The following is a 22,476-nucleotide window of genomic DNA, read 5'->3' on the forward strand; positions in this document are numbered from 1 at the left end:
ACCATGAAGACATCTGAAGAACCATTTAAGAACCATAATTTTTCTGAGTGTATATGAAGTCATTCTTCTTTGAACAAAACTCAAAACAGAGCCAATTAATCTTTCAGTCATTTATACACCCCCCCCCCCCCCCCCCCCAAAAAAAAAAAAAAAAAAAATCCCACATGCATACTACCCTTTTTGGCTAAGCCCCGGGTGTTTCAAATGTCCGGCTCCGCCTCTGATAAAAACCATCTAATAGATCACATTAGTCTTGATACAACATCTGCCATCACATTTGATCAATCCCTTTGGGCTCCTTTGATCGGCTTCATCACCTAGTGGGGGTGGGGGGTCATGGTTTGGTCCTGCCTTCGCTATTGTGGTTGATATGGGGGTAGGGACGGCCTTAGGGCGTCTGGGGAGTCCCTAGGGACGTTTCCCTAGAGGGCCTAACCCGGGGGATGTGGCCATGACCTGGTTAGGGGCTCTGGGGGCTCTTAGATGGTGTTTTCCTTGTGGCTACGTACAACGGAGATGGGGGAGGGTCTGTGCTGGCGGACGTTGGTTACTGGCCTGGTAGCCTGGCTTCCCCTTGGAGGGTCCGGGACGGGCGTGGAGGCTTGGGGGTCTGGGGGTGCTCCGCCCACCGGTCTGGGGTGCTGGCCGGGCCTTAGGGGCTTGGGTCCTGGCTGTTGTGTCACCGGAGCAGTGGGCGGGTGGGTGCAGGGGGGCTCAGCCCCAGTGCAGGGGACCTCTGGTGTATCGGCCCAACTAGAGGGCTCTCTAACTGGTGGGGAGGTTGTTATATCTTTGCAGGTGGTCTCCTCACTACAGGAGCCCACTCTGCAGGTGGGGGGAGAGATATAGAAGAGGTGGAGAATGAACTCAACCTGGGTGTCTATTGTCTTGTGTAGTTTGGGAGATGATTGGATGATGGAGTGCAGTTTTCTCTGGGGTGGAGTCGGGTGGGCTGCCCTGGACTCTGTGGGGCTGGGCGGTGCTGCTGCTGCGGGCCCCGGTCCGGATGGGCCTGGGCCCCCTTGCCCTGGTGGGTTCCAGAGTGTGGGGGTGCCTACTGGGGTCAGCGGGGGAGCTGGCCCCTTTCTTCCCTCCCCATCCTCAGCTGCCTCCCTATTCCCGCTCTACCACACCCACCCACACACGCAGGGCTTGGGGTGCAGGTATGTCACCAGGATGCAGGGGAGGCACTCCCCCTCTGTCCCCTTCTGGCCGCCTGTGCCTCAATTTTATTCTGCAACCTAGACATCCACATTACTCACTCTTACATAACACATACATATAGGGCCTTGGGGGTGGGCACGTTTTACAGCATCCAGAGGATGGTCAGTGTACTCCAACTCACCTCTGGCGCTGGTGCCCTGCCCTCAATTTTAAATGCATTTAGACACTAAGGGTTTTCGGGAAGAGCCATGCTGCTCTCTGAGAGGAAGCTAGTACCATGCTCTCCTGAGTTTTAAATGCACTTTAGAACAGCACACAGCAACACTACATATGAGCGGGCGTAGGGAGGTTTGGGGTCTTCACTCACCCGGTTCTGTTAGCCGTCAGGGCTTGGGGGCTGGGAGGAGGTGCTGGCCGTCAGACTGGGGTCTGGGATGCGGGGCCTCCCTGCTACTGCAGATAAGGAGGTGGTCCACTTGCCTCCACCCCAGAGAGAAGGGTTACATCTCCTGGGTCTAGGTGCGGCTTGCCCCTCTGAGGGCGGGGGTACCTGGACCTGGGATATAGAGTATGTTTGGGGAGTGCGACTGTCTGTGCAGTGTCTATTTGTGTCTGTCTACACGTTGGGTGAGTGCCGAGTATTTGGTTGTGCATATGGGGTGGGAATGCACGTCTGTGTCCGTGTGTGCCTGTTCGTCTGTGTCTATATGTCAGGTTGGGTCTTAGACTCCACCTCTCTGGGTACATCTCAGGCCCTCTAAAGTACGGAGGCCTATCTCCCCTCACCACACTCCCTGCCGGTGGCTGATGCCCTCAGACGTTGGTGTGTTGGTGGTCCTTGTCGTCTGGGGCTGGGCGCTCATGTATGTACCGGCTCACTCCTGGTGGACGATTGGCGGGGCCGGGCGCCTGTGGCCCGGCTGGGCTCCTTCCGGGGGGTGGGATGCCCTCAGGCCTCTGGCCTCTGGGCCTGAAGCTCGGCCCTCTCTGGCACAGCTGGCTGCCGGCAGAGCCCGCGGGCACGCCACTGCAACCCCCTCTGGCCTCTGCTCCGTAGCTGCGGGGTGACCTCTCCTTTGGTGTGGTTGTAACTCAGGTGGCAGAGCAGGTCAGCCACTAATCAGAAGGTCGGTGGTTCGATCCCAGGCTGCCTCCTGGCTGCATGCCAAATATCCTTGGGCAAGATACTAACCCCGTGTTTGCCTACTGGTGGTGGTCAGAGGGCCCGGTGGCGCCAGTGTCCGGCAGCCTCGCCTCTGTCAGTGCGCCCCAGTGCAGCTGTGGCTACAATGTAGCTGCCATCACCAGTGTGTGAATGTGTGTGAGAATGGGTGAATGACTGAATGTAGTGTGAAGCGCTTTGGGGTCCTTAGGGACTAGAAAAGCGCTATACAAATGCAGGCCATTTACCATTTACCATTTGGGGCTCTACTCAGCTCTTCCCAGGAGGGTGGCACGGTTCTCCCCCCCTTTGGTGGTCCTCCTCGGGTCCTCGTACTCTGGGGCCTCTGGATATCTGGGGCCTGGATCTCCTCCATACCTGCTTCATACCCTGGGGGACGGGGCTGTGGCCCCCCCACACTCCCTAGCAGATCGTTACATGGAGAAACCTTTGGAATGCAAGCATGCTGATCCACACAGGTATGCACACAGGTGTACACACGGGTGTTCACAGACGCAGACTACAGCTTTCTTGGCTGCTGCCTCAAAGCACATTGTGCGCTGTCTATCTTGCGTGCTGCACAATATCGTTTATTATTTAATATCTACTGCTATCTACTGCTAGCTAGTTTATTGTGATGGTGCTGTTTTTATTATGTTGCTCTTTGTTGTTTGCTTTCTCTTCTGTTTTTTTTCTCCATACAGGTGACCCAGGTGTTTTGTTTGTTTGATTTTTTTGTTTTGTTTGTTTTTTTTCTTTCTTCCCCCCTTCTCACCGTCTCTTCTCCCCTTTGGTTTTCTTTCTCTCCCTCTCTTTCTTTCATTCTTTCTCCCTGTCCTATCCCCCAGTCATGTCTGTCCCGTTTGTAGCAACTGAAAATAAAATAAATTCATAATTATAATAAAGGTCAATCAAATGGACCAATATGGCAAGGCCATGATGATCCACTTGGTAAAATAAATCCGCTTGGCATCTTTCTTGGCCTTAAGACAACAATTCTGATGGCTAAAGATCCAAACAGGACACAAAAAAAAAAAAAAAAAAGAGGGACCAGCGATCAGCATTGCAGAGCATGACTTTGAGCGGCGCTGAGGAGAGTGAGCACAAGGAAAGCGACGGGGCCAGACGGCATCACCGGCCGTCTGCTGAGGTGCTGCGCTGACCAGCTAGCAGGTGTGTTCACTTCAATTTTCAACGAGTCACTGGCGAAATCTGTGGTCCCCACATGCTTCAAGAGATCCACCATCATCCCTGTGCCCAAGAACAACAAGCCCTCATTCCTGAATGACTACCGGCCAGTTGCACTGACCTCGGTGGTAATGAAGGTGTTTGAGAGGCTGCTGAAGAACATCATCTCTTCCTCCATCCCAGACACCACAGATCCGCTGCAGTTCACCTACCGACCCAACAGATCCACAGAGGACGCCATCGCCCACCTCCTGCACACCACCCTCAGCCACGTGGACAAGAAACAGGGTAACTATGTGCGAATGCTGTTTGATGATTACAGTTCAGCGTTTAACACAATAGTGCCCAGCAGACTGTTCATAAATCAGACAATCAGGTCCAGTCCAAAAAGGCTAGGCAGCGCCTGTACCACCTACGACAACTGAGGAAGTTCAGGGTCTCTCCAGAGATCCTCAGGACTTTCTATACAGGCGCTGTGGAGAGCATCCTCACACAGAACATCACATCCTGGTATGGAAACAGCTGTGTCAAGGATAAAAAAGCTCTTCAGAGAGTGATCCGTGTGGCAGAACGCTGCCGCAGGGCTGCTCTCCCGTCCCTACAGGACATTTACGTCAGGAGATGCTGGACTACAGCAACTCAGATTTTAAAGGACCCGTCCCATCCCAACAACGAACTGTTCCAGCTTCTGAAATCAGGCAGAAGGTTCCACACCGTCCGAACAAGAACAGAGAGGCTCAAGAGGAGTTTTTGTCGTCAGGCCATTCGTGTGTTGAATCCTGGTTGCTGGTTGGTTGGCTCTCACAATGTGACAGAACAGCTTATACCATACCATACCATACCACCTTTATTTATAAAGCACTTTAACATAAAACCAGAGTTCACAAAGTGCTGTACATGCTAAAAGCATAAGTAAAGAAAATTAAAATGAGATAAGATAAAATAAATAACTAAAAAACTAAAATAAATTGAAACATGTCATATGGTGTGCTGGTCACATAAATAACCAGCTGGGTGTCCACATACTTCTCACACACTAATAACACTTTTAAGAAAATTTTAATCATTAATTTTGTGTTGTTTTAAAGAAATGCTTTTTGTAATCAGACTTTTTACTGTCTTCTTTAAAAATTGTTTGTGTTATTTATAAATGTTTGTTAATACAAATTTTTAAATAATCGTGTTTTTGCTATCAGATGGAACTACATAGGAATTTGTTTATCACCTAACAGCTTCATTTTTATATATTTAATATATTTATGGTGCCTCTTATGACGCTGCCCTCTCGTTTCCTGAGTCCTCCTGGGAAATCACAGAGGCAGCCGTTAGTACATTCACAGTTTGTGGCAGACTCACACTGACTACAAACAGTTACTGCTGAGAAACTGACTGGAGGTCACACCACGATCCAGCGTTGACAGAAGCTCAGCCACTCTTCTATGAAGCTCTCCAGACGAGCCTGGTCAGCTGCAGGTGTGTGTGATTATGCCTCCAGGTGAGGCAGGTCCCCACAGTGGGAACAACCCTTCCTGGTGTCCCAGGAAAACCAGGACACCACACACACACACACACACACACACCAGTAAAAGGGAAAACAAGGGACACCAGCACAATTTATACAACTTGCATCATCAGCCTGGTCATTCACACAAACACCATTTTCTAAGTATGTGCTTTCTATCTAACATGCACACACATTCATGGTCCGACGGACGCAGGGGAGAGAAACTTGGGTCAGTATCTTGCCCAAGAGTATTTGGCATGCTCCTGAGCTAGACTTACTGCCACGTTCTATGTCAGCCATTCCCAAAGCCGAGAGTGCTGCGATTCATTTGAAAACCAGGAAATGGGTGGGTGTCTGAAATGTAACATTCCAACTTCCCCCTTAGTGTGTTTGTTGGGCAGCTTAGATAATGTCACTTCAGAAAACAATATAGCCCATATGGTTTTCACTGCCCTATGCATAGCCAAGAAAACAGTCCTCATGAACTGGAAAAATAAAAATAATTTTAATTCTAACCAATATAGAAATTATCTATTAGATTACATTAGTTTTGATACAGCCTCTGCCACCACATCAGATCAATTGCTCTGGGCTCCTTTGATCAGCTCCATCACCTAGTGGGGGTGGGGGGTCATAGTTTGGTCCCGCCTTCACTGATGTGATTGATGTGGGGATAGGGACAGGCTTAGGGCGTCGGGGGGTTCCCCGGAGGCATCTTCCTTGGGGGGCTCAACCCGGGGTAGCGGTCATGTCCGGTTAGGGGCTCTGTTGGCTCTCAGGTGACTGTTTCCTCGCGGCTGCGTGCAGCGGGGCTAGGGGAGGGTCTGTGCTGACGGACGTGGGTTACTGACCTGGTAGTCTGTCTGCCCCTGGGTGGGTCCGGGATGGGCGTGAGGTTCTGGGGCGCTCCGTCTCTGGGCTGGGGCCCGGGCCGGGCCTCGGGGGCTTGGGTCCTGGTTGGTGTGCTGCCGGGGTTGTGGGCGGGTGGGTGCATGGGGGCCCAGCCCTGGAGCAGGGTGCCGCCGGTGCATCGAGCCACCTGGGGGGCTCTTCAACTGGTGGGGGAGTTTGTCACATCTTGCAGGAGCTTTCCTCTCTTCAGGAACTCTCTCTGCAGGAGGGGGAGATACAGGAGAGGTGGAGGGAGATCTCAGCCTGGGTGTTTATTGTCTTATGTAGTCTGGAAGAAGAGTGGATGGTGGGGTGGGTGCAGTTTTCTCTGTGGTGGGGTTGGGTGGACTGTCCCGGGCTCTGTGGGGCCGGGAGGCGCTGCTGCACTGGGCCCCGGTCTGGATGGGCCTGGGCCCCCTTTCCCTGGCAGGTATGGGGGTGCCTACTGGGGTCAGCAGGGGAGCTGGCCCCAGGGAGGGGTCCCTTGCCCCTCCCTTCCTTCCCTCCCCATCTCCAGCTGCCTCCCTCTTCCCGCTCCACCACAACCACCCACACATGCAGGGCCTTGGAGTAGGGGTATGTCACCAGGGTGCAGAGGAGGCTACCCCCCCCCCCCGTCCCCTTCTGGCTGCCTCTGCCTCAATTTTATCCCACAACTTAGACATTCACATTACTCACACTCTCATTACACATACATATAGGATCTTGGGGGTGGGCACGATACACGGAAAAAAAACAAAAAAAACAAAAAACAAAAAAAAAACAGGAAATAAAATTGGACCCACCCATCATTAAACCTTCACTGTAATCAAATACAACAGAAAATGATGCATTTCCTTGTGAACCATGCAAAGAACATAAAGCTCTTAGGCTGTTGGCTATAAATTGCTAATGCTACCCAACACAAACTTTAATAAATTTAGGTCAGTTGTAATATCCAAAACTAACCACCTCGAATTATTCACTTATTATATCAATTAATACATTTATATTAATGTGATTGAAATTACAGAAATGTACAAACTGAATTCCTGTTATTACTGCAGCCCACCTGCAGTACGTTTGTGATCCACCAGGGGGCCCTGATAAGACACCATGCTTTTGTATACTGAAAATATGTAGCGTTTATATACTACAGTGTGTGTGTGTGTGTGTGTGTGTGTGTGTCAGTCACAGCACAGGAGCACCACAGGTGACCGTACTCTCGCCTTTTCTCTTCACCCTGTACACTCCTGGTTTCACTCACAGCGGTGTGATCTGTAAAAAAATTATTCTTGGACAATTCTGCAGCTGTGGGATTTGTCAGAGGTGGGAAGGAGTCAGTACAGGGATCACATGGATCACTTTGTTGAGTAGTGAGGTTACAATTCAATTCAATTCAATTTTATTTATATAGCGCCAAATCACAACAAAAGTCGCCTCAAGGCGCTTCATCGCTTGTAGCAATGGTGGCAGAGTGTGGGAAGACCAAGCCCAATTTCAACATGTTGGGAGAATTTGCTTTTGTGTGGCAGTGAACTACACTGAACAAAAATATAAACGCAACACTTTTGCTCCCATTTTTTAAAGATCTGAAACATTTTCTACATGCACAAAGGCAAGGCAAGGCAAGTTTATTTGTATAGCACAATTCAACAACAAGGTGATTCAAAGTGCTTTACAGAGACATTAGAAACAAGAACAAATAAAAAGCATGATTTAAAATTGAAAGACCCATGACTCTCAAATATTGTTCACAAATCTGTCCAAATCTGTGTTAGTGAGCACTTCTCTTACCTGTTACAGTGTCTCTAATTTGCAGAACTGGTCCTATTCTTAGCACCTCTTGTTTTTTGTTTTTGGTGAATGTGAGTGAGATCTTATGGATCTCTGCCACCCCCTTGCTGTAAGAATGTGTTAAAGGAAATCTCAGTAATGACTAGTTTCAGAAACGTCTTTTTTAATTATGTACATTTTATTATATTTGACATAAAAAAACAAAAAACTAATATCTTTTGCATATATTTTTAAGCAAAAACAGAGAAAACATCCAGAAACATTACATTTGAGCAAGGGATACAAAACCTAATGCATGTGTATGCATCATTCTTACTTCTTATTCTTTCTTCATCTTATCGCTCCACTGCTCACAAATCATTTAAGATGAATTATTACAGCTTTAAGGATGTTGTGATAAGTTGTATGATTGCTTCTGGCCTATTTGCCATCCTGGTGATCTTTCGGATGATTAAACTCTGATCTCTAGCAGCACCTCAGAAAATTCAAAGTCCTCGGGTCTCTGCCTCTCGCAGAGGCCGTAGGATGACTTCCCTCTTGTAGGAGAAGCGGGTGAGTTTCACTTTGTGGTACAACCTCTCACTGTGCTGGAGTAGGTGATAAAGTGAAATGGTGAACTTAGCCAGAGCCAATGTGCAGATAATCTCTACCACCAGAATAACAATGTAAACCTTCAGATGAGTTTTGCACTGCTGAACTTTTGTGCTGTCTTGAGGAACAAAGTAAGCTTGCTGCTGCTCTGAGGTTGTCACGTTCAGACAGGAGAAGATCACTGGAGTGGGTGGAGGAGATGTAGTTGTTGTAGTAGTTGTGGTTGTACTTGTTGTTGGGGTGGTTGTGGGTGTAGATGTTGTTGTGGGTGCAGTCGTGGTCAGAGTAGTGGTGGTTGCAATTGTAGTCGGGGTGGTTGTGGTTGCAGTTGTGGTTGGGGTGGTTGTAGTTGTTGTGGTAGTCGTGGGTGCAGTTGTTACTGGGGTGGTTGTGGGTGTAGTTGTCGTAGTCAGGGATGTAGTGGTGGTTGTGGGTGTGGTTGTGGTTGGGGTGGTTGTAGGTGTAGTTGTGGTTGGGGTGGTCGTGGCTGTAGTTGTTGTCATGGGTGTAGTTGTGGTTGGGGTGGTTGTGGGTGTAGTTGTGGTTGGGGTGGTTGTGGGTGTAGTTGTGGTGGTCGTGGGTGTAGTTGTGGTTGGGGTGGTCGTGGGTGTAGTTGTTGTCATGGGTGTAGTTGTGGTTGGGGTGGTCGTGGGTGTAGTTGTTGTCGTGGGTGTAGTTGTGGGTGTAGTTGTTGTGGTGGTCGTGGGTGGAAGTGTTGTTGTGGGTGTAGTTGTGGGTGTAGTTGTTGTGGTAGTCGTGGGTGGAAGTGTTGTCGTGGGTGTAGTTGTTGTCATGGGTGTAGTTGTGGTTGGGGTGGTTGTGGGTGTAGTTGTTGTCGTAGTTGTGGTTGGGGTGGTCGTGGGTGTAGTTGTGGGTGTAGTTGTTGTGGTAGTCGTGGGTGGAAGTGTTGTCGTGGGTGTAGTTGTGGGTGTAGTTGTTGTGGTAGTCGTGGGTGGAAGTGTTGTCGTGGGTGTAGTTGTTGTCGTGGGTGTAGTTGTGGTTGGGGTGGTCGTGGGTGTAGTTGTTGTCATGGGTGTAGTTGTGGTTGGGGTGGTCGTGGGTGTAGTTGTGGGTGTAGTTGTTGTGGTAGTCGTGGGTGGAAGTGCTGGGCAAATCAGCTGATCCTGTGTTAATGAGGGCATTTTCGTCCCTTTCAAATCTTCGGGACACTCACAGAGTGGAGGAGACGTGAGCTTTGCAGCATTTCCGGTCACCCAGCTGTGGAAGGCTTTCAGGTTACAGTCGCAGAGCCACGGGTTGTTACTGAGGTCAAGCTTCCCGAGCTTTCCTAATGGGTCAAAAATATCTCCAGGAAGCGTCTGGAGGTTGTTGTGAGCAAGCTTGAGAGTGGCTAGTGATTGTAGCTTTTCAAACAGATCTTCATCCAGTGACTCTATCATGTTGTTCTGTAGATTCAGTTCTGTGAGCTTTTCTGGGCCTTCAAAGTATTCAGGGGACAAGGTGACGAATTTATTCTTCGACAGGTCCAGCTTCCTGATTTTCTTCAGAGGGCCAAAAACTCCTTTAGGGAGACTGGAGAGATTGTTTTGCTGGAGGCTTAATTCGGTCAATTTGGGCATTTCTCCAAACAGCACTGGTGGCAAACTTTTCAGCCTGTTGTTCTTCAGGGTCAGTGTTTTAAGCTGAGGGAAGCCAACAAAATACCCCTCAGGAAAAGTAGTTAGAAGATTATTGTCCAGCAACAGTTTAGTCAGTTTGTTTTTATGAGGGAACAGATTGGGAGGCAATTCTTCTATCTGGTTTCCATGCAAGCTGATTTCCTTTAAGTTTGGTAAATTCTGAAACAAGTCTTCAGGAATGGTGGTCAGCTGATTCTCATAAAGTCGGAATGCCTCCAGCTTGTTTAGGTTGGAGAACCAGTGAGTTGACACAGCAGAGAGATTGTTTTTACCCAAATGGAGCATTAAAAGGTTGTCAAGACCGTCAAATGTCTCATCTTCAATCAACTTAATCTCATTCAAATTCAACAGGAGGTGTCTTAGTTTTTTAAGGCCTTCAAACAAACCTTTATCAAGTCTTTGAAGCTTGTTAGATTTGAGTATGAGTTCCTCCATGTTGCTGAGGTCGTTAAAGACTCCTACTGGGAGTGACGTTAATTTGCTGCCAGAGACCTCAATATTTTTCAGGTTTTTCAGTCCCTCGAACGCTCCCAGCTCGATGGATGATATGTTACTGTTTATGAACTCCACCTTTTCAAGCTGTGGGTTTTCAGCAAAGGCTCCTTTTGGTATTGTTGTAATATGGCTAACCAAAAAAAAGACTTCTGTCACTTTGGGTCTGAGAGAGCGTGGGATTTCTGTAGCTGAGCTAAAAACTGCCTGGTTCTCTTTGGGGCAGTCAGTCGCCTTTTCACATGGTTGGGTTTCAGCCAGTGAAAAGTCAGGCATGAAAAGTAGAAAGAAAACGATGATCTCGCCTCTGGACATTTTTATTCACTAGAAAAAGAAAAAAATATTTTTACCCTCATGCAAAATTTTCAAGAATTACATTTTGGTTTGTAATTTAGCATGATTTGTTTTTGATGCATCAAATTCAGACCTGCAATTTCTCTGGAAAATCTTTTTTTTTTAAACCTAGTCAAATATCAAAGAAAAGGGTACCTACCAGGTTATTTCTTTTGGAGGATGAAGCTCCAGCAAAAACGAGACACATGCGAGTTAGGTAATTATTACTGAGGCTCCAACAGGCTGTAAGTCTGTTGCATCTGAGGCGTGGCGCAGCACACTTCTGCAGCCCGAGATAAGAGCAAGGCATCAGTTTTTTAGTTACTGCACACGTCTACAGAGTGCATTCAAGATTGTGGAGTTTTTCTTTAACGTCATACATAGCTGTGTGATTAATGTTTAACACATGCTTAACACAATATTTCAGGCCAGTTAAAACGCACATGTGTTTGTTATTTTGGTTTTTTACTTCCTCACTGGAACAGCACGAAAAAATGCACAACATCATTTTTGATGAATTTGTTGCTTCCAGTTTGTAATCATAGGCAAGCTTCAGGTGGAACTTTTGGATTCCAGCTAAAGTATTTCAGACTTTATCGTGACTGTTTTCCATTAGATGGCAGTGTAATGGAAGGTACTGTGGATGTAGAATGGATTTTACCAAGAGGATAGTAGATGTAACTGGGTGTTTAACCCAGGGTATTGTGTTTTGGACTTCTTAGTTTAATTTGTTTTCCATCTCTTACATTACCTGGTTGGTTTTTATCGTCTGAGTCTCCCTCTGTTCTTTGCTGTGTCTTCCCTCATAGCAGCGTGTCTCCCTGACACGCTGTTTGTTTGCTGTTTGTTTGCTGTTTGCTGCTATAACTACACATGTTTCTTGTTCAGCTATTTATTTATGAGTGACTTATGTATGTATGTATGTATGTATATATATATATGTATATATTGTACTATTCTTAGTTAGTGTATTGTCTGTCTTGTCTTAATGTTGGCTTATAATGGAGCACTGTAACAAAAATAATTTCCCCCAGGGATCAATAAAGTATTCTGATTCTGATTCTGACACGTGTTGTCCTTATATACCTGTACTCTGATTTCCAGTTCTTGCCCTGGAGAAGTTTTTGCTCTTTTGTTATTTCTGTGGATAGTCAGCATTACAGTTAGATTTTAAGTTTACTTATTGTTTTCTAAGTCCTCTGTTTGGGTCCACATCCTGCCTCCCACACAGCCGGACCTTGACAATGGTACTCATGCTGACACTCTGTACTTGGCTATTATGTATGGATTTATGTGATTGAAGCGTGAGGCTTGCCTTGTTTCTTTTAATTTTACCATATTAAAATAAATGAATTAAAAAAAATTAGTGGGCAGCACGGTGGCACGGTGGTTAGCACTGTTGCCGCACAGCAAGAAGGTCCTGAGTTCAATTCCAGCATCAGGCCGGGGTCTTTCTGTGTGGAGTTTGCATGTTCTCTCCGTGTTTGCGTGGGTTCCCTCCGGGTACTCCGGCTTCCTCCCACCGTCCAAAGACATGCAGCTTGTGGGGATAGGTTAATTGGATAATCCCAATTGCCACTAGGTGTGAATGTGAGTGTGAATGGTTGTCTGTCCCTGTGTGTTGGCCCTGCGACAGACTGGCGACCTGTCCAGGGTGTACCCCGCCTCTTGCCCTATGACAGCTGGGATAGGCTCCAGCGCCCCCCACGACCCTGAAAAAGGATAAGCGGAAGTGAATGGATGGATGGAAAAAAAATTAGTACTCCTGGGTTGTTGTTTTTGTTACGTTTTATTAAATGTACAACCCACTATGTCAGTGTCATGCTGAAAACTTTCACGTGTTTAAAATCATTTTCACAAGAATTCAAATATGAAACAATGTATATATTTATATAAATAATGTCAGACTTGTCAAACCTAGTATGAATGGTGAAGCTCAGTAAATAAGAGAGCGTGCACATGCTCTCACTAGAAGTGTTGCATTTATTCAGGCTATTGAAGCGTGATGTATAGTATAGTAGAAGAAGAAGAAAGTGTACTTTATTGGTCCCCGTGGGGAAAATCCCTCTCTGCATTTAACCCATTCACTCAGTGAAGCAGTGGGCAGCCACTGGGCACCCGGGGAGCAGTGTGTAGGGACGGTACCTTGCTCAGGGGTACCTCAGGGTAGCTGTTCAGGGGAATCGAACCCCCGACCTTCCGATCATGGGGCCACCACTCTACCTACTGAGCTATCCCTGCCCCTAGTGAACTCCATATTACATCTTTTGTATGTATATTGTAACGCTTTTGCAAAGAAGTTCAACTATTTGCTAAATGTTGGGTTGTTAGCACAAAATCAGCCGTCAAGCTGCAACAATTGTTAATGAAAAACAGTCGTTGGGTGGTTAACTCAACAGGCGAAGCATGTTTCAGTTTACATTCACAAATATGTCCAGGTTGGCCAAAAGTTGTTAAGGCATTTGTTGTTACAGTTAGTATTTAAGATGGCATCTCTTTCCACAAAGATGCACAGTCAGGAAGACACACTGAGGGGTAAATCTGATGAATAAAACTGAAAGGTAATGAACTCTCTGGTGCCTTTCAGGCTCAATTACCAACTCTCCAAAGTCGCCCTCTAAAAGTTCTTCGTGTGCTTTGTTTGAATTGCAGTCTACAGCACAGAGTTCGTACTCCTGCGGCCTATATTCCCCGTGCCACTCTTATTTCTCCTCCAGCAAATACAGCTGATAATTACAGTGCTGATGATGACAGTGCACACTACTGCGATGACAATTAGGGTGATTGAAATATCACGAGAAATGCTTCCAGTATTCCCTTGTCCACTCCTGGTTACCTTTTCATACTCTGAGGTGGGGGTCGTCTTGACAGCTGGTGAGGGAGTGCTTCTTTTGGCTGGAGGTGTATGTGGCCTCCTCCTCTTCTCTGTTGAGGTCAGCACGGGCTCCTGAGTAGAGCTGAGAGATACCAAGTTCTCATCTGCCAGCAAAGCAATCATCTCGCCATTCAGACTGGAAGGAGCGTCACAGACCACAAGGCTTTGGTTGGTCTTTGATGGGTGCTGCTTCAACCAGTCCCTAAGTGGCAGAATATCCTTGTCACACCTCCAGGGATTTTGCTGGAGGAGTACTTCCTCTGATGCAGTAAGGGCATCTAAACTCTCCTGTGGTAGGTTAGGGAGGGAATTGTTTCGCAGGTCTATCTGTCCCAGTTGGGTCAGACCCTGGAGGAAACCACGTGGGAGGGATTTGATGAAGTTGTTTTCCAGAGAAATGTTGACCAGTCTTGGTAGCACCTGGAAAGTCCCAGCTTGCAGGGTCGTGATCAGATTGGTGTGCAGGGATACCTCTCCCAGCTGTTCCAATCCTCTAAATGCACTGGTGGATACATAACTAATCCGGTTACGACTGAGGACCAGGAGGCGTAACTGAGTCAGGTTCCTGAACGTGTCATTTTCCACACGACTCAGCTTGTTGTCATACAGCCACAGCTCCTTAAGGGCCGTGGGCCCAAACACCCTTGGCCCCAGAGTCTCCAGCTGGTTTTCATACAGGGAGATCTGGGAAAGATTTGGCACGTTTAGGAAGATCCCTTCTGGGAGAGATGTGATCTTGTTGTTGGAGAGAAACAGCTTCTGGAGTTTTGGAGTCTTGGAGAACAGGTCACGGTGGAGGTGAGTGATTTGGTTGTCTTGTAGTGACAGCTCTCCCAGGTTTACAAGGTCATCCAAAGTACCAACTTGAAGCTCCTGTAGCATGTTTCTATTAAGGCGTAAAGTTATGATCTGAGAAAGACCCTTAAAGGTTTCTCTAGATAGCTGGCTGACTTTGTTACCAGAAAGGGAAAGGTAGCTCAACTGTTTCAGTGGATGAAAAGTTTCCACAGGTACTGCAGTGAAAAGATTCCTACTAAGGTCAAGTCTTCTAAGCTCGGTCAACAGGGAAAACCACTGAGGCCGAAGTACTAAGAGGTTGTTGATGCTTAGTGTCAAAGCCTCAAGTTTCTGCAGATTTTTCAACAAGGCTTCTGGCAGATCCTGCAGTTGGGTACCAGTTAATGTTAAGGACCCGATATGTGGTGTTGAATTAAACGTGCCAGGGCGCACTTCCCTCAAAAGAGATTCTTTAATTAGCAACAAATCCAACGAATTCGTCATGTGTTCTGGCTCCAGAGAGTTAAAACTGCATTTTGAAAAATAGAGTTTGGTGGCAGATGACGGCAGCGGCATGGGGAAGTTTGACAGGCCAACGCATTGGACTGTGCTTCCTCTACATTGGCATCCATCCGGACACGCCCAGACAACACTGAGGGCCATGAGAAGTAGGAGTACAGGAAGTGTCGTTGGCAGCTCCATTATTGCCCTAAAATAGAAGAAACATATGTTGATTGGTTACATGCCAAAGTCACTAAACAAATCAGTGTGAGCCATGTTTGTTGCCATATTTAAGAAAAAGAAGTCTGGATACATTAAGATTGTGTACAACCTGTGGGGATTTTGCTTTATGTGGAAGGCCAGCAAGCGCTCATTAAACAAACGCTGTTATTTTTGCTTACGAAAGTAACTGAACTGCTCCACTTTGGATATTCATGAGGGAAAATGGACATTGTTGCATTTCTGGTGTGTTAACGCCACTGGACCTACTCTGAAATTTGATTTATTATTGCAAAACCTTTTTGCTTACAGGGCAGTAAAGAAAAGGATTTATTTATCTCCTCTCCATGTCAGATTGGGATTCTCTGCTCCCAGAACCATCACAATGATAGGAAAGTTCTACTGAATGCAGCTCTAATTAGTAACAGTGTCTTCATGGTGTAGCCTCTGAGTTTGTGTTTCGTCCAGGAAGCCGACATTTGCATAAATTAATCCAATGTTGCCCGTAGCTAGGAGCACTGCCCACCAACAGAACTGACTGCTAAATGCTTGGCAGGCCTCTGGCAGCAAAACCGTGTATGCAGCATTTGTGTTAAGCAGTAATTTTGAACCACTCATGCCTGAATAATTTGTTTTGCAAAATTTTTTGAAAGTGAACACTGAATATTTGTTAGCAAATGAAATTCAGTGTTTTGTCTGCTTCTCAGCATGCCAGACTGCCTGCACAAGTTTGGAAGCTGAGCCGTTCTCACTGTTTGTAGAGGCACAGACGGCTCCTGGAACAAAACCTTGCCAGCATCATGACCTGCTTCTCCACACAAATTCACCAAATTCACAGTCCTGCAACTGAGGGCTGGCAAGCCTGAGTTGCTTCTCAGTAGATGAGATGTATTAGTTTGCAACAAGAGTGTCTTTCAGGAAGGAACTTTGTAAAGACAAAATAAAATATCCTTCAAACGAACTCAAAGGCATCAGATTTCTTAACTTCCTTCTTTTCTTTTTTTTTCATCAAAAGCAGGAGGTCATAAAATCCATGCTGGTCCGTCCCAGCTGCTCACATTTTAACACATTTTTTCTGTTTTCATTAAAAGGTTGGAGAGGTGGTACTAGATTCCTGCTGTGAGGGTGAAGTCATTGTTTCCACTGCTATTACAATTTTATAACGTTTACATGATTTCTAGCCATACTAACATAATACCTCATTTAATTCCTCATAATTCTTATTTCTTTTAACTTTCCTATAAGAGACACCGAACAGTTTCATGATTATTTCCTTTTTCTTTCCTGCTGTGAATGTGGCCGGTCAGAGTTCAGACTTTAGTCATAGACGGGTTTCTAATTACCGAACTACTGAAAAATAAAATTTAGGTATCCGTGGAATACCCTTCCTTTTGTTATATGGGATCATTTTCGCCGTATTAAAAAGCGGAGGAGCCAGCAGGAGGGAGAAGAAAAGGTAAATTAACACCTAAACTATGTGTCATCTCTGGCAGACTTTATCCTCTCAGTCCAACCCAAACCCACTGTCATTTCGTCACTGGGACAGCCTGAAATGATCTGTGTTGTAATATAATGGTTAAACCATTTCCAGTTCACCAGTAATTCCTTAGATGTTTTTCTCCCTTCGATAATTAAAGGCTCAGAACATTATGTTCTGTGAAAAGAGCGTAGGAGCAGAGCTGCAGAAGGCCATGCATGTTTTATTTAGCATGTTTTGATGAACACCGTAGCTGACATGACATAAAAAATACACTTTGTCATGTAATTCAAAACGTAACTCTTATAATAATGACATATTAAAAAGCTAATTGTTTTACACATGAAAACACATGACTATACAACGTATTATAAATTTAATATTTAAAAAATAACAAGAAGAAAAACTAACATTATATCTTATTCCACATTACTGTCACCGACTTCTTTATCTTGTTTGTTTCCTGTTACATTTACCTCAGAAATATACTGGACACATCTTAAGTCTTAAGTAAATAAAAGTTTTAAAAAAAGAAAAAGTCAAATAAAGGAACAAAGTAGGCCAGCGTGCTGTTTTGCTGAGCTTACCTCTCGTGCTGCGATCCCTGAACAGAGACAGTGAGTCGGTGTGGAGTTCTTTTATGTGCGTCCTCCCTTCCTCCTCAGTTTTACTAATCCTCTGAAAGTTTCCAGCACTGCCTGAACTTTCACACCATCACATTTTCCTGCTCTTCGTCATCAGTCAAATTTTATAAGTCAGCTTTTTTTCTCTCTGTCTCACACAAGAAATGTGTAGATCCTGTTTCTGAGCTTCCTGGCCGTCCCCCGGCCCCCTCGGTGTCTCACACACACTCACCCTTTTTTTCTAAATGTGGTGGAGGGGGATCAGACCAGCAGAAGCCCCACCCTCTGGTACCAGCCTGGGACTGAACTGATTTTGTGTTTATGTGGGTATTTGGTCTCTGTTTCATCTTAGCAAAGACACTTTTTTTAATGCCTCAAGCTTCTTTATTTAATGGACAAGGAAAGATGTATATGTGTGCTAGAGGTTACAGGAAGGGTGACAAGTGACTCTGGACAGAACAATGGAGATTGTTTTGTGTTTTTAGTTTGTGGCAATGTTGTTTGTGTGTCTGCTTGGGTGTGCAAAGTATGGTCTGCACATATCTTTGGAGTAACATTCATGGTATGCTTGTAAATGGATGGGTTTGGTTTCCCAAATCCACTTTTAGGGACAGACTGTAACACAATCCACCCACAAACACACTGAATGAGCGTTCACTCTCTCTGCTGTAACAAAAATGATACATTTTCTATTCATTTTCTTATTATTTTCATATCATAATGAAAGTCTTGTGCGGGTAAGTTCAGGAACAACTTTTAGCATTTAGTACATCTGGATAGAATTAAGCAACGAAGCTTTCCTTGCCTCTACAGCTTTTGCTCGTGTTGTGTGCATATTTCTCATGTGAGCCAAACACGCTATTACAAAACAGAGTGGAACGGTTTCTTTGATATCACAAACAGTAAAGGGAATTATTATGTGATTAAGCTTTAGTGCTAAATTTGTCTTGTTTTCTGGTTTTTAGGTGAAAAAGATGGCTCTGATCTGCCAGTGATATGCAGCTTTTAGCTTTTAAACTCTATCACACAGGAAACTACTGGAAACAGATAATGAGGGTGGAGCTCATCTAAAGGCAGATGTTGCTGCAGTGCACAAAACTGTCCTAAACACTTTTATTGCAATATTGAAACATAAATAATTGTGTTTTATAACTGATTTGATTTACATGCCTCCGACATGAGAGCTATTGTATGTTTTTAGTTTTGCATATTTTACTATAAAGCAAATCTATCCCACATTCTGTGTACAATAGCTTCTAAATTAGTATCCCAAAAGACTGCATGACAAGATAGCATTTTCTGTTCTTCTGTTCAAGGTGCTTTCTATTGTAAGGTAAAGACCCTGCAATAATAGAAAAATCCCATCAAATAGATGCAACTCTGCGAGAAAGTACTTGCAAAGAAAAAGAGGAAGATTGACAGGAAGAAACCTCTGGGACAGACAGGCTTAAACCCAGAGTTTAATAACCAATAACTAATGATTAAATGCAAAATGGTCTGAGTTTATTATCCTGTTAATTCTACAGTTTTCAGTAAAAGAGTTCAGGATAAAAAGAATTTCCTGCTGGAAACGCATGGCATATGTTTATTATTGACATTTGATTAGTACTAGTATTAGTATTAGGTGCTCTTCACAGGTATGGGCGTGGCTGCCTAGTAGCCAGTGGCATGTCTGATTCCACTTACACTCACCTCGTTTCTCCTCTCTATTCCTCACTGGATTGTTGAACTAAAATTGTCATGTTGTAGTGAGACTGGACTCTCCTGATAGGTGAAGCATGTTTTCTTGTTCCTGAGTAAGATTACCCACTCACCGTGTTTTTGCACCTGCCTGTCTTACCTGTGGACAAAGCTGCCTGATCCACTCGCGTCCACAAAGAAACACTTATCTGGATTCAAGCCTGTGAAAGCTGGGGACACGTACCTGCACACCAGTTTGTGGAGAAACAGTAAATTCCTTCCCCCATGAGAGCCTGTGAGAACAAACAGGAAAACCAGCGCGCTCAGCTTCAATCCAGACAAACCAGCTTAATGGTGCTGAACCATAGAAATGTCAACTTATGAGTGAGGACCGGTATACAGTATTTAATGTTACGGAGCAGTTAGAAAAGCTTCAGCACTTGCCTTTCCTCAGCATTCAATTCAATTCAAGTTATTTATACAGCCTCAAATCGCCTCAAGGTGCTTTATTTTGTAAGGAAATCCTACAATAATACATACAGAGAAAAACCCAACAATCATACGACTGCCTATGAGCAAGCACTGTGGTGACAGTGGGAAGGAAAAACTCCCTTTTAACAGGAAGAAACCTCCGGCAGGGGTGGAGCCATCTGCTGTGACTGGTTGGGGTGAGAGCATTTAAAGAAATGCTTTAAATGCACTATTACAAACTTACACATGTAACTGTGAGTGCTGAAGTTCTCAGTCATAAAATCAACTGACCAGAACATGCAATCTGTGACAACTGAAAACACTTAGCTGTGAGTTACAGAGCCATGTGAAGATACCAAGCTTTGAAATCCTTTCACAGATTTACAGACTGATCAAATGTTCACCTTATTATTTCAGTGAACTTCAGTGAACACATAATATATAAAAAAGAAGCCGGATTGAGCAGGGTTACAGTTATAGCTGCTCTTCTTTGTGATGTAACGAGTGCATGTTCTTTACGGAGGATTTAGAAAGGAATATTAGGATATGTACATTCAGTATGACTCAACTTACAGCCTGTTTTTTTCAAATTTTATTTGTCACGTACACAGTCATACACAGTATGATATGTAGTGAAATGCTTGGACAACTGCTCGTGACCTAAAGAAAACAAAAAAGGAAAAGGCTATGAATAAGATAGGAAATAAATATGAAAAATTAAAAAGGGTAAATTTAACTAGGAAGGAATAAAATATAAATTAAGGTTAAAAATGAAATAACTGTACAACACAAATTAGAATGAAGGGTAAATTTAACTGGGAAAGAATAAGATAAAATATATAAATTAAAGTTGAAAATAAAATAACTGTACAACAAAATACACAATATAGAACTATATAAGAATGTATGAAGAAATATAAATAAATATATACACAATAACAGCAGCTGTACAAGTATTAACCGGAAATGAAGAATATAGTGACCAGTGTTGTGCAAAACCAAAGTCCAGAAAGTCCAGTGTGTGTGTAAGAACCATATGTGTGGGTCAGTACTGTGTGGTGGTGTGATTGAGAGACCGTATCGCCTGCGGGAAGAAGCTCCTCCTCAGTCTCTCTGTGTTGGTCTTCAGGGAGCGGAATCGCTTTCCTGACCTCAGCAGAGAGAACAGTCTGTTGTTGGGATGGCTGAGGTCCTTCACCATCTTCCTGGCCTTGGTCCAGCACCGCCTGCTGTAGATTGAGTGCAGGTCAGGGAGCTCGGAGCGGATGGTGCGCTCAGCTGACCGCACAACCCTCTGTAGAGCTCGTCTGTCCTGCATGGTGCTGTTCCCGAACCAGGTTAAGATGTTTCCCGTCAGGATGCTCTCTATGGTGCAGGAGTAAAAGTTCCTGAGCACCTTGGAGGACAGTTGGAAGTCTCTCAAGCGTCTGAGGTGGTAGAGACGCTGTCGGGCCTTTTTCACCACGGTGTTGATGTGACAGGACCATGACAGGTCCTGCGTGATGTGAACTCCGAGGTATTTGAAGCTGTCCACTCTCTCCACTGGGCACTCGTTGATGACGGGGGTCTGGTAGTTCCTCTCCTGCTTAGTGCTGAAGTCCACTATCAGCTCCTTTGTCTTACTGACGTTTAGGAGGTTGTTCCTCTGGCACCAGTTCTCCAGATTCCTATTTTTTAAATAAACAGCTTATTATTGGGCTTAAGATAAGATAAGATAAGATAGAACTTTATTAATCCCTCGGGTGGGTTCCTCTGGGAAATTCGACTTCCAAAAAAAGCACAGCAACGACCAAAGTTACAGTTACAGAACTGTTATATATATATATACACACACACACACACACACACACACACACACACACACACACACACACACACACACACACACATATATATAAATACAGAGACAAATATAAATAAAATATACAAAGGGGATAAATAGAATAAATAGGAATAAAAAATAAAAATACAAGTGAATTGCACATTTCAAGTATTGAGTCTATTGCACTGTTGACTATTTACAAAAAGTATTGCACAAGGTATTGTACAGTGAGGTGCAGAGGCACTACAGCTTAGTTGTTCCCCCCTCCTTTGTCCTCCTGTTTCCCCTCCCTCTCCCCTCCAGAGAGGAGTTAAACAGTCTGATGGCGTGTGGGACAAAGGAGTTTTTAAGTCTGTTAGTTCTTGTCTTGGGGAGAAGCAACCTGTCACTGAACAGACTCTTCTGGTTGTTTATGGCCGTGTGCAGAGGATGCCCAGCATTGTCCATAATGTCCATCAGCTTAATCAAGAGCATTAAAATTCCACCCTGCAGCCAAGACTCTGGGAATTCCACATTTGCTCATGTTTTGGGAAATCCCTCCCAGCTGGCATTACGGTCAAAGTTAGAAGGTTAACATAGACAAATGAAAGATTCCTCCCAGAGCTATGAATCAACAGGTTTTTGTTTCTCTTCCTAAAGTCTTGTTTTCCACATTGGTCCAATATTTCTTGTGCCCCTGCAGTTTTCCTCTCCCCACGCTGACCCTGTGTATGTGCCCACTGTTGTGTGAGCTCAGCCTGCTGGAAAGTCCTAATCACCTGTTGTCATAGCAATGAACTTGGGCACTGCTCACCAATTCATCCTCTTTTGTTTGCTGCTTGGTTTAGCGTCCAATCACCTCTCGTGGAATTTGTGGCATCTGCCGTCATTTTTAGGGTTTAAAAGACTTGAAAAATTATTGTGACTCAGGCAAATATGGCCCCTTGTTTAGTCTCTACAGAACAATGTGTAATGTCCAACTGTGAGGACAAGCTGCTCACAAATGAAACTTTAAATGTACGAACTTCACCTTTAGTTATTTCCTTTCTCATGAAAAACATTTGTGTCAAAACTTCGGTAGAATTAAAGAGCGGCTTTGTAATGAAACATGTTGCACAGTTATTAAAAAGGGAACTGGGCTGGATGTACGTTCACATTTTTGAGGTTATGACAGAGGCTTGTGAAATTACAGGGGCGTCATTTCATAAATGGATTCGTCATCTCAAAAGCTAAACATACTGACCTCGTGACAGCATGGATAGATGTGTTTCCTGTTTTGAACGTTGTTACAAAGATTAGGGCATAATCTTC

At 44.9% G+C, this 22,476-nt stretch overlaps 1 protein-coding gene across 1 annotated transcript; it reads right to left on the reverse strand.

Moving 5' to 3' along the window:
• Nucleotides 1–13,322: 13,322 nt before the first annotated feature.
• lrrc15 (leucine rich repeat containing 15) lies at nucleotides 13,323–17,431 on the reverse strand. Its single transcript, XM_085448908.1, has 2 exons — nucleotides 17,178–17,431; nucleotides 13,323–15,102 (listed from the first exon to the last, which is right to left on the reverse strand). Exon 2 carries the CDS (start codon nucleotides 15,093–15,095, stop codon nucleotides 13,395–13,397), a length of 1,701 nt encoding a protein of 566 aa, XP_085305034.1. The 5' UTR covers nucleotides 15,096–15,102; nucleotides 17,178–17,431; the 3' UTR covers nucleotides 13,323–13,394.
• Between the last annotated feature and the right edge of the window lie 5,045 nt (nucleotides 17,432–22,476).

The sequence above is a fragment of the Copadichromis virginalis genome, linkage group LG23, assembly GCF_057382275.1.
Source record: "Copadichromis virginalis isolate Kocher_CV1m ecotype Utaka linkage group LG23, C_Virginalis_male_GT1.1, whole genome shotgun sequence".
NCBI lineage: Eukaryota > Metazoa > Chordata > Actinopteri > Cichliformes > Cichlidae > Copadichromis > Copadichromis virginalis.

Excerpts from the sequence above, each read along its gene's own strand:
- lrrc15 (XM_085448908.1), bottom strand. The coding sequence starts at position 15,095 with ATGGAGCTGCCAACGACACTTCCTGTACTCCTACTTCTCATGGCCCTC.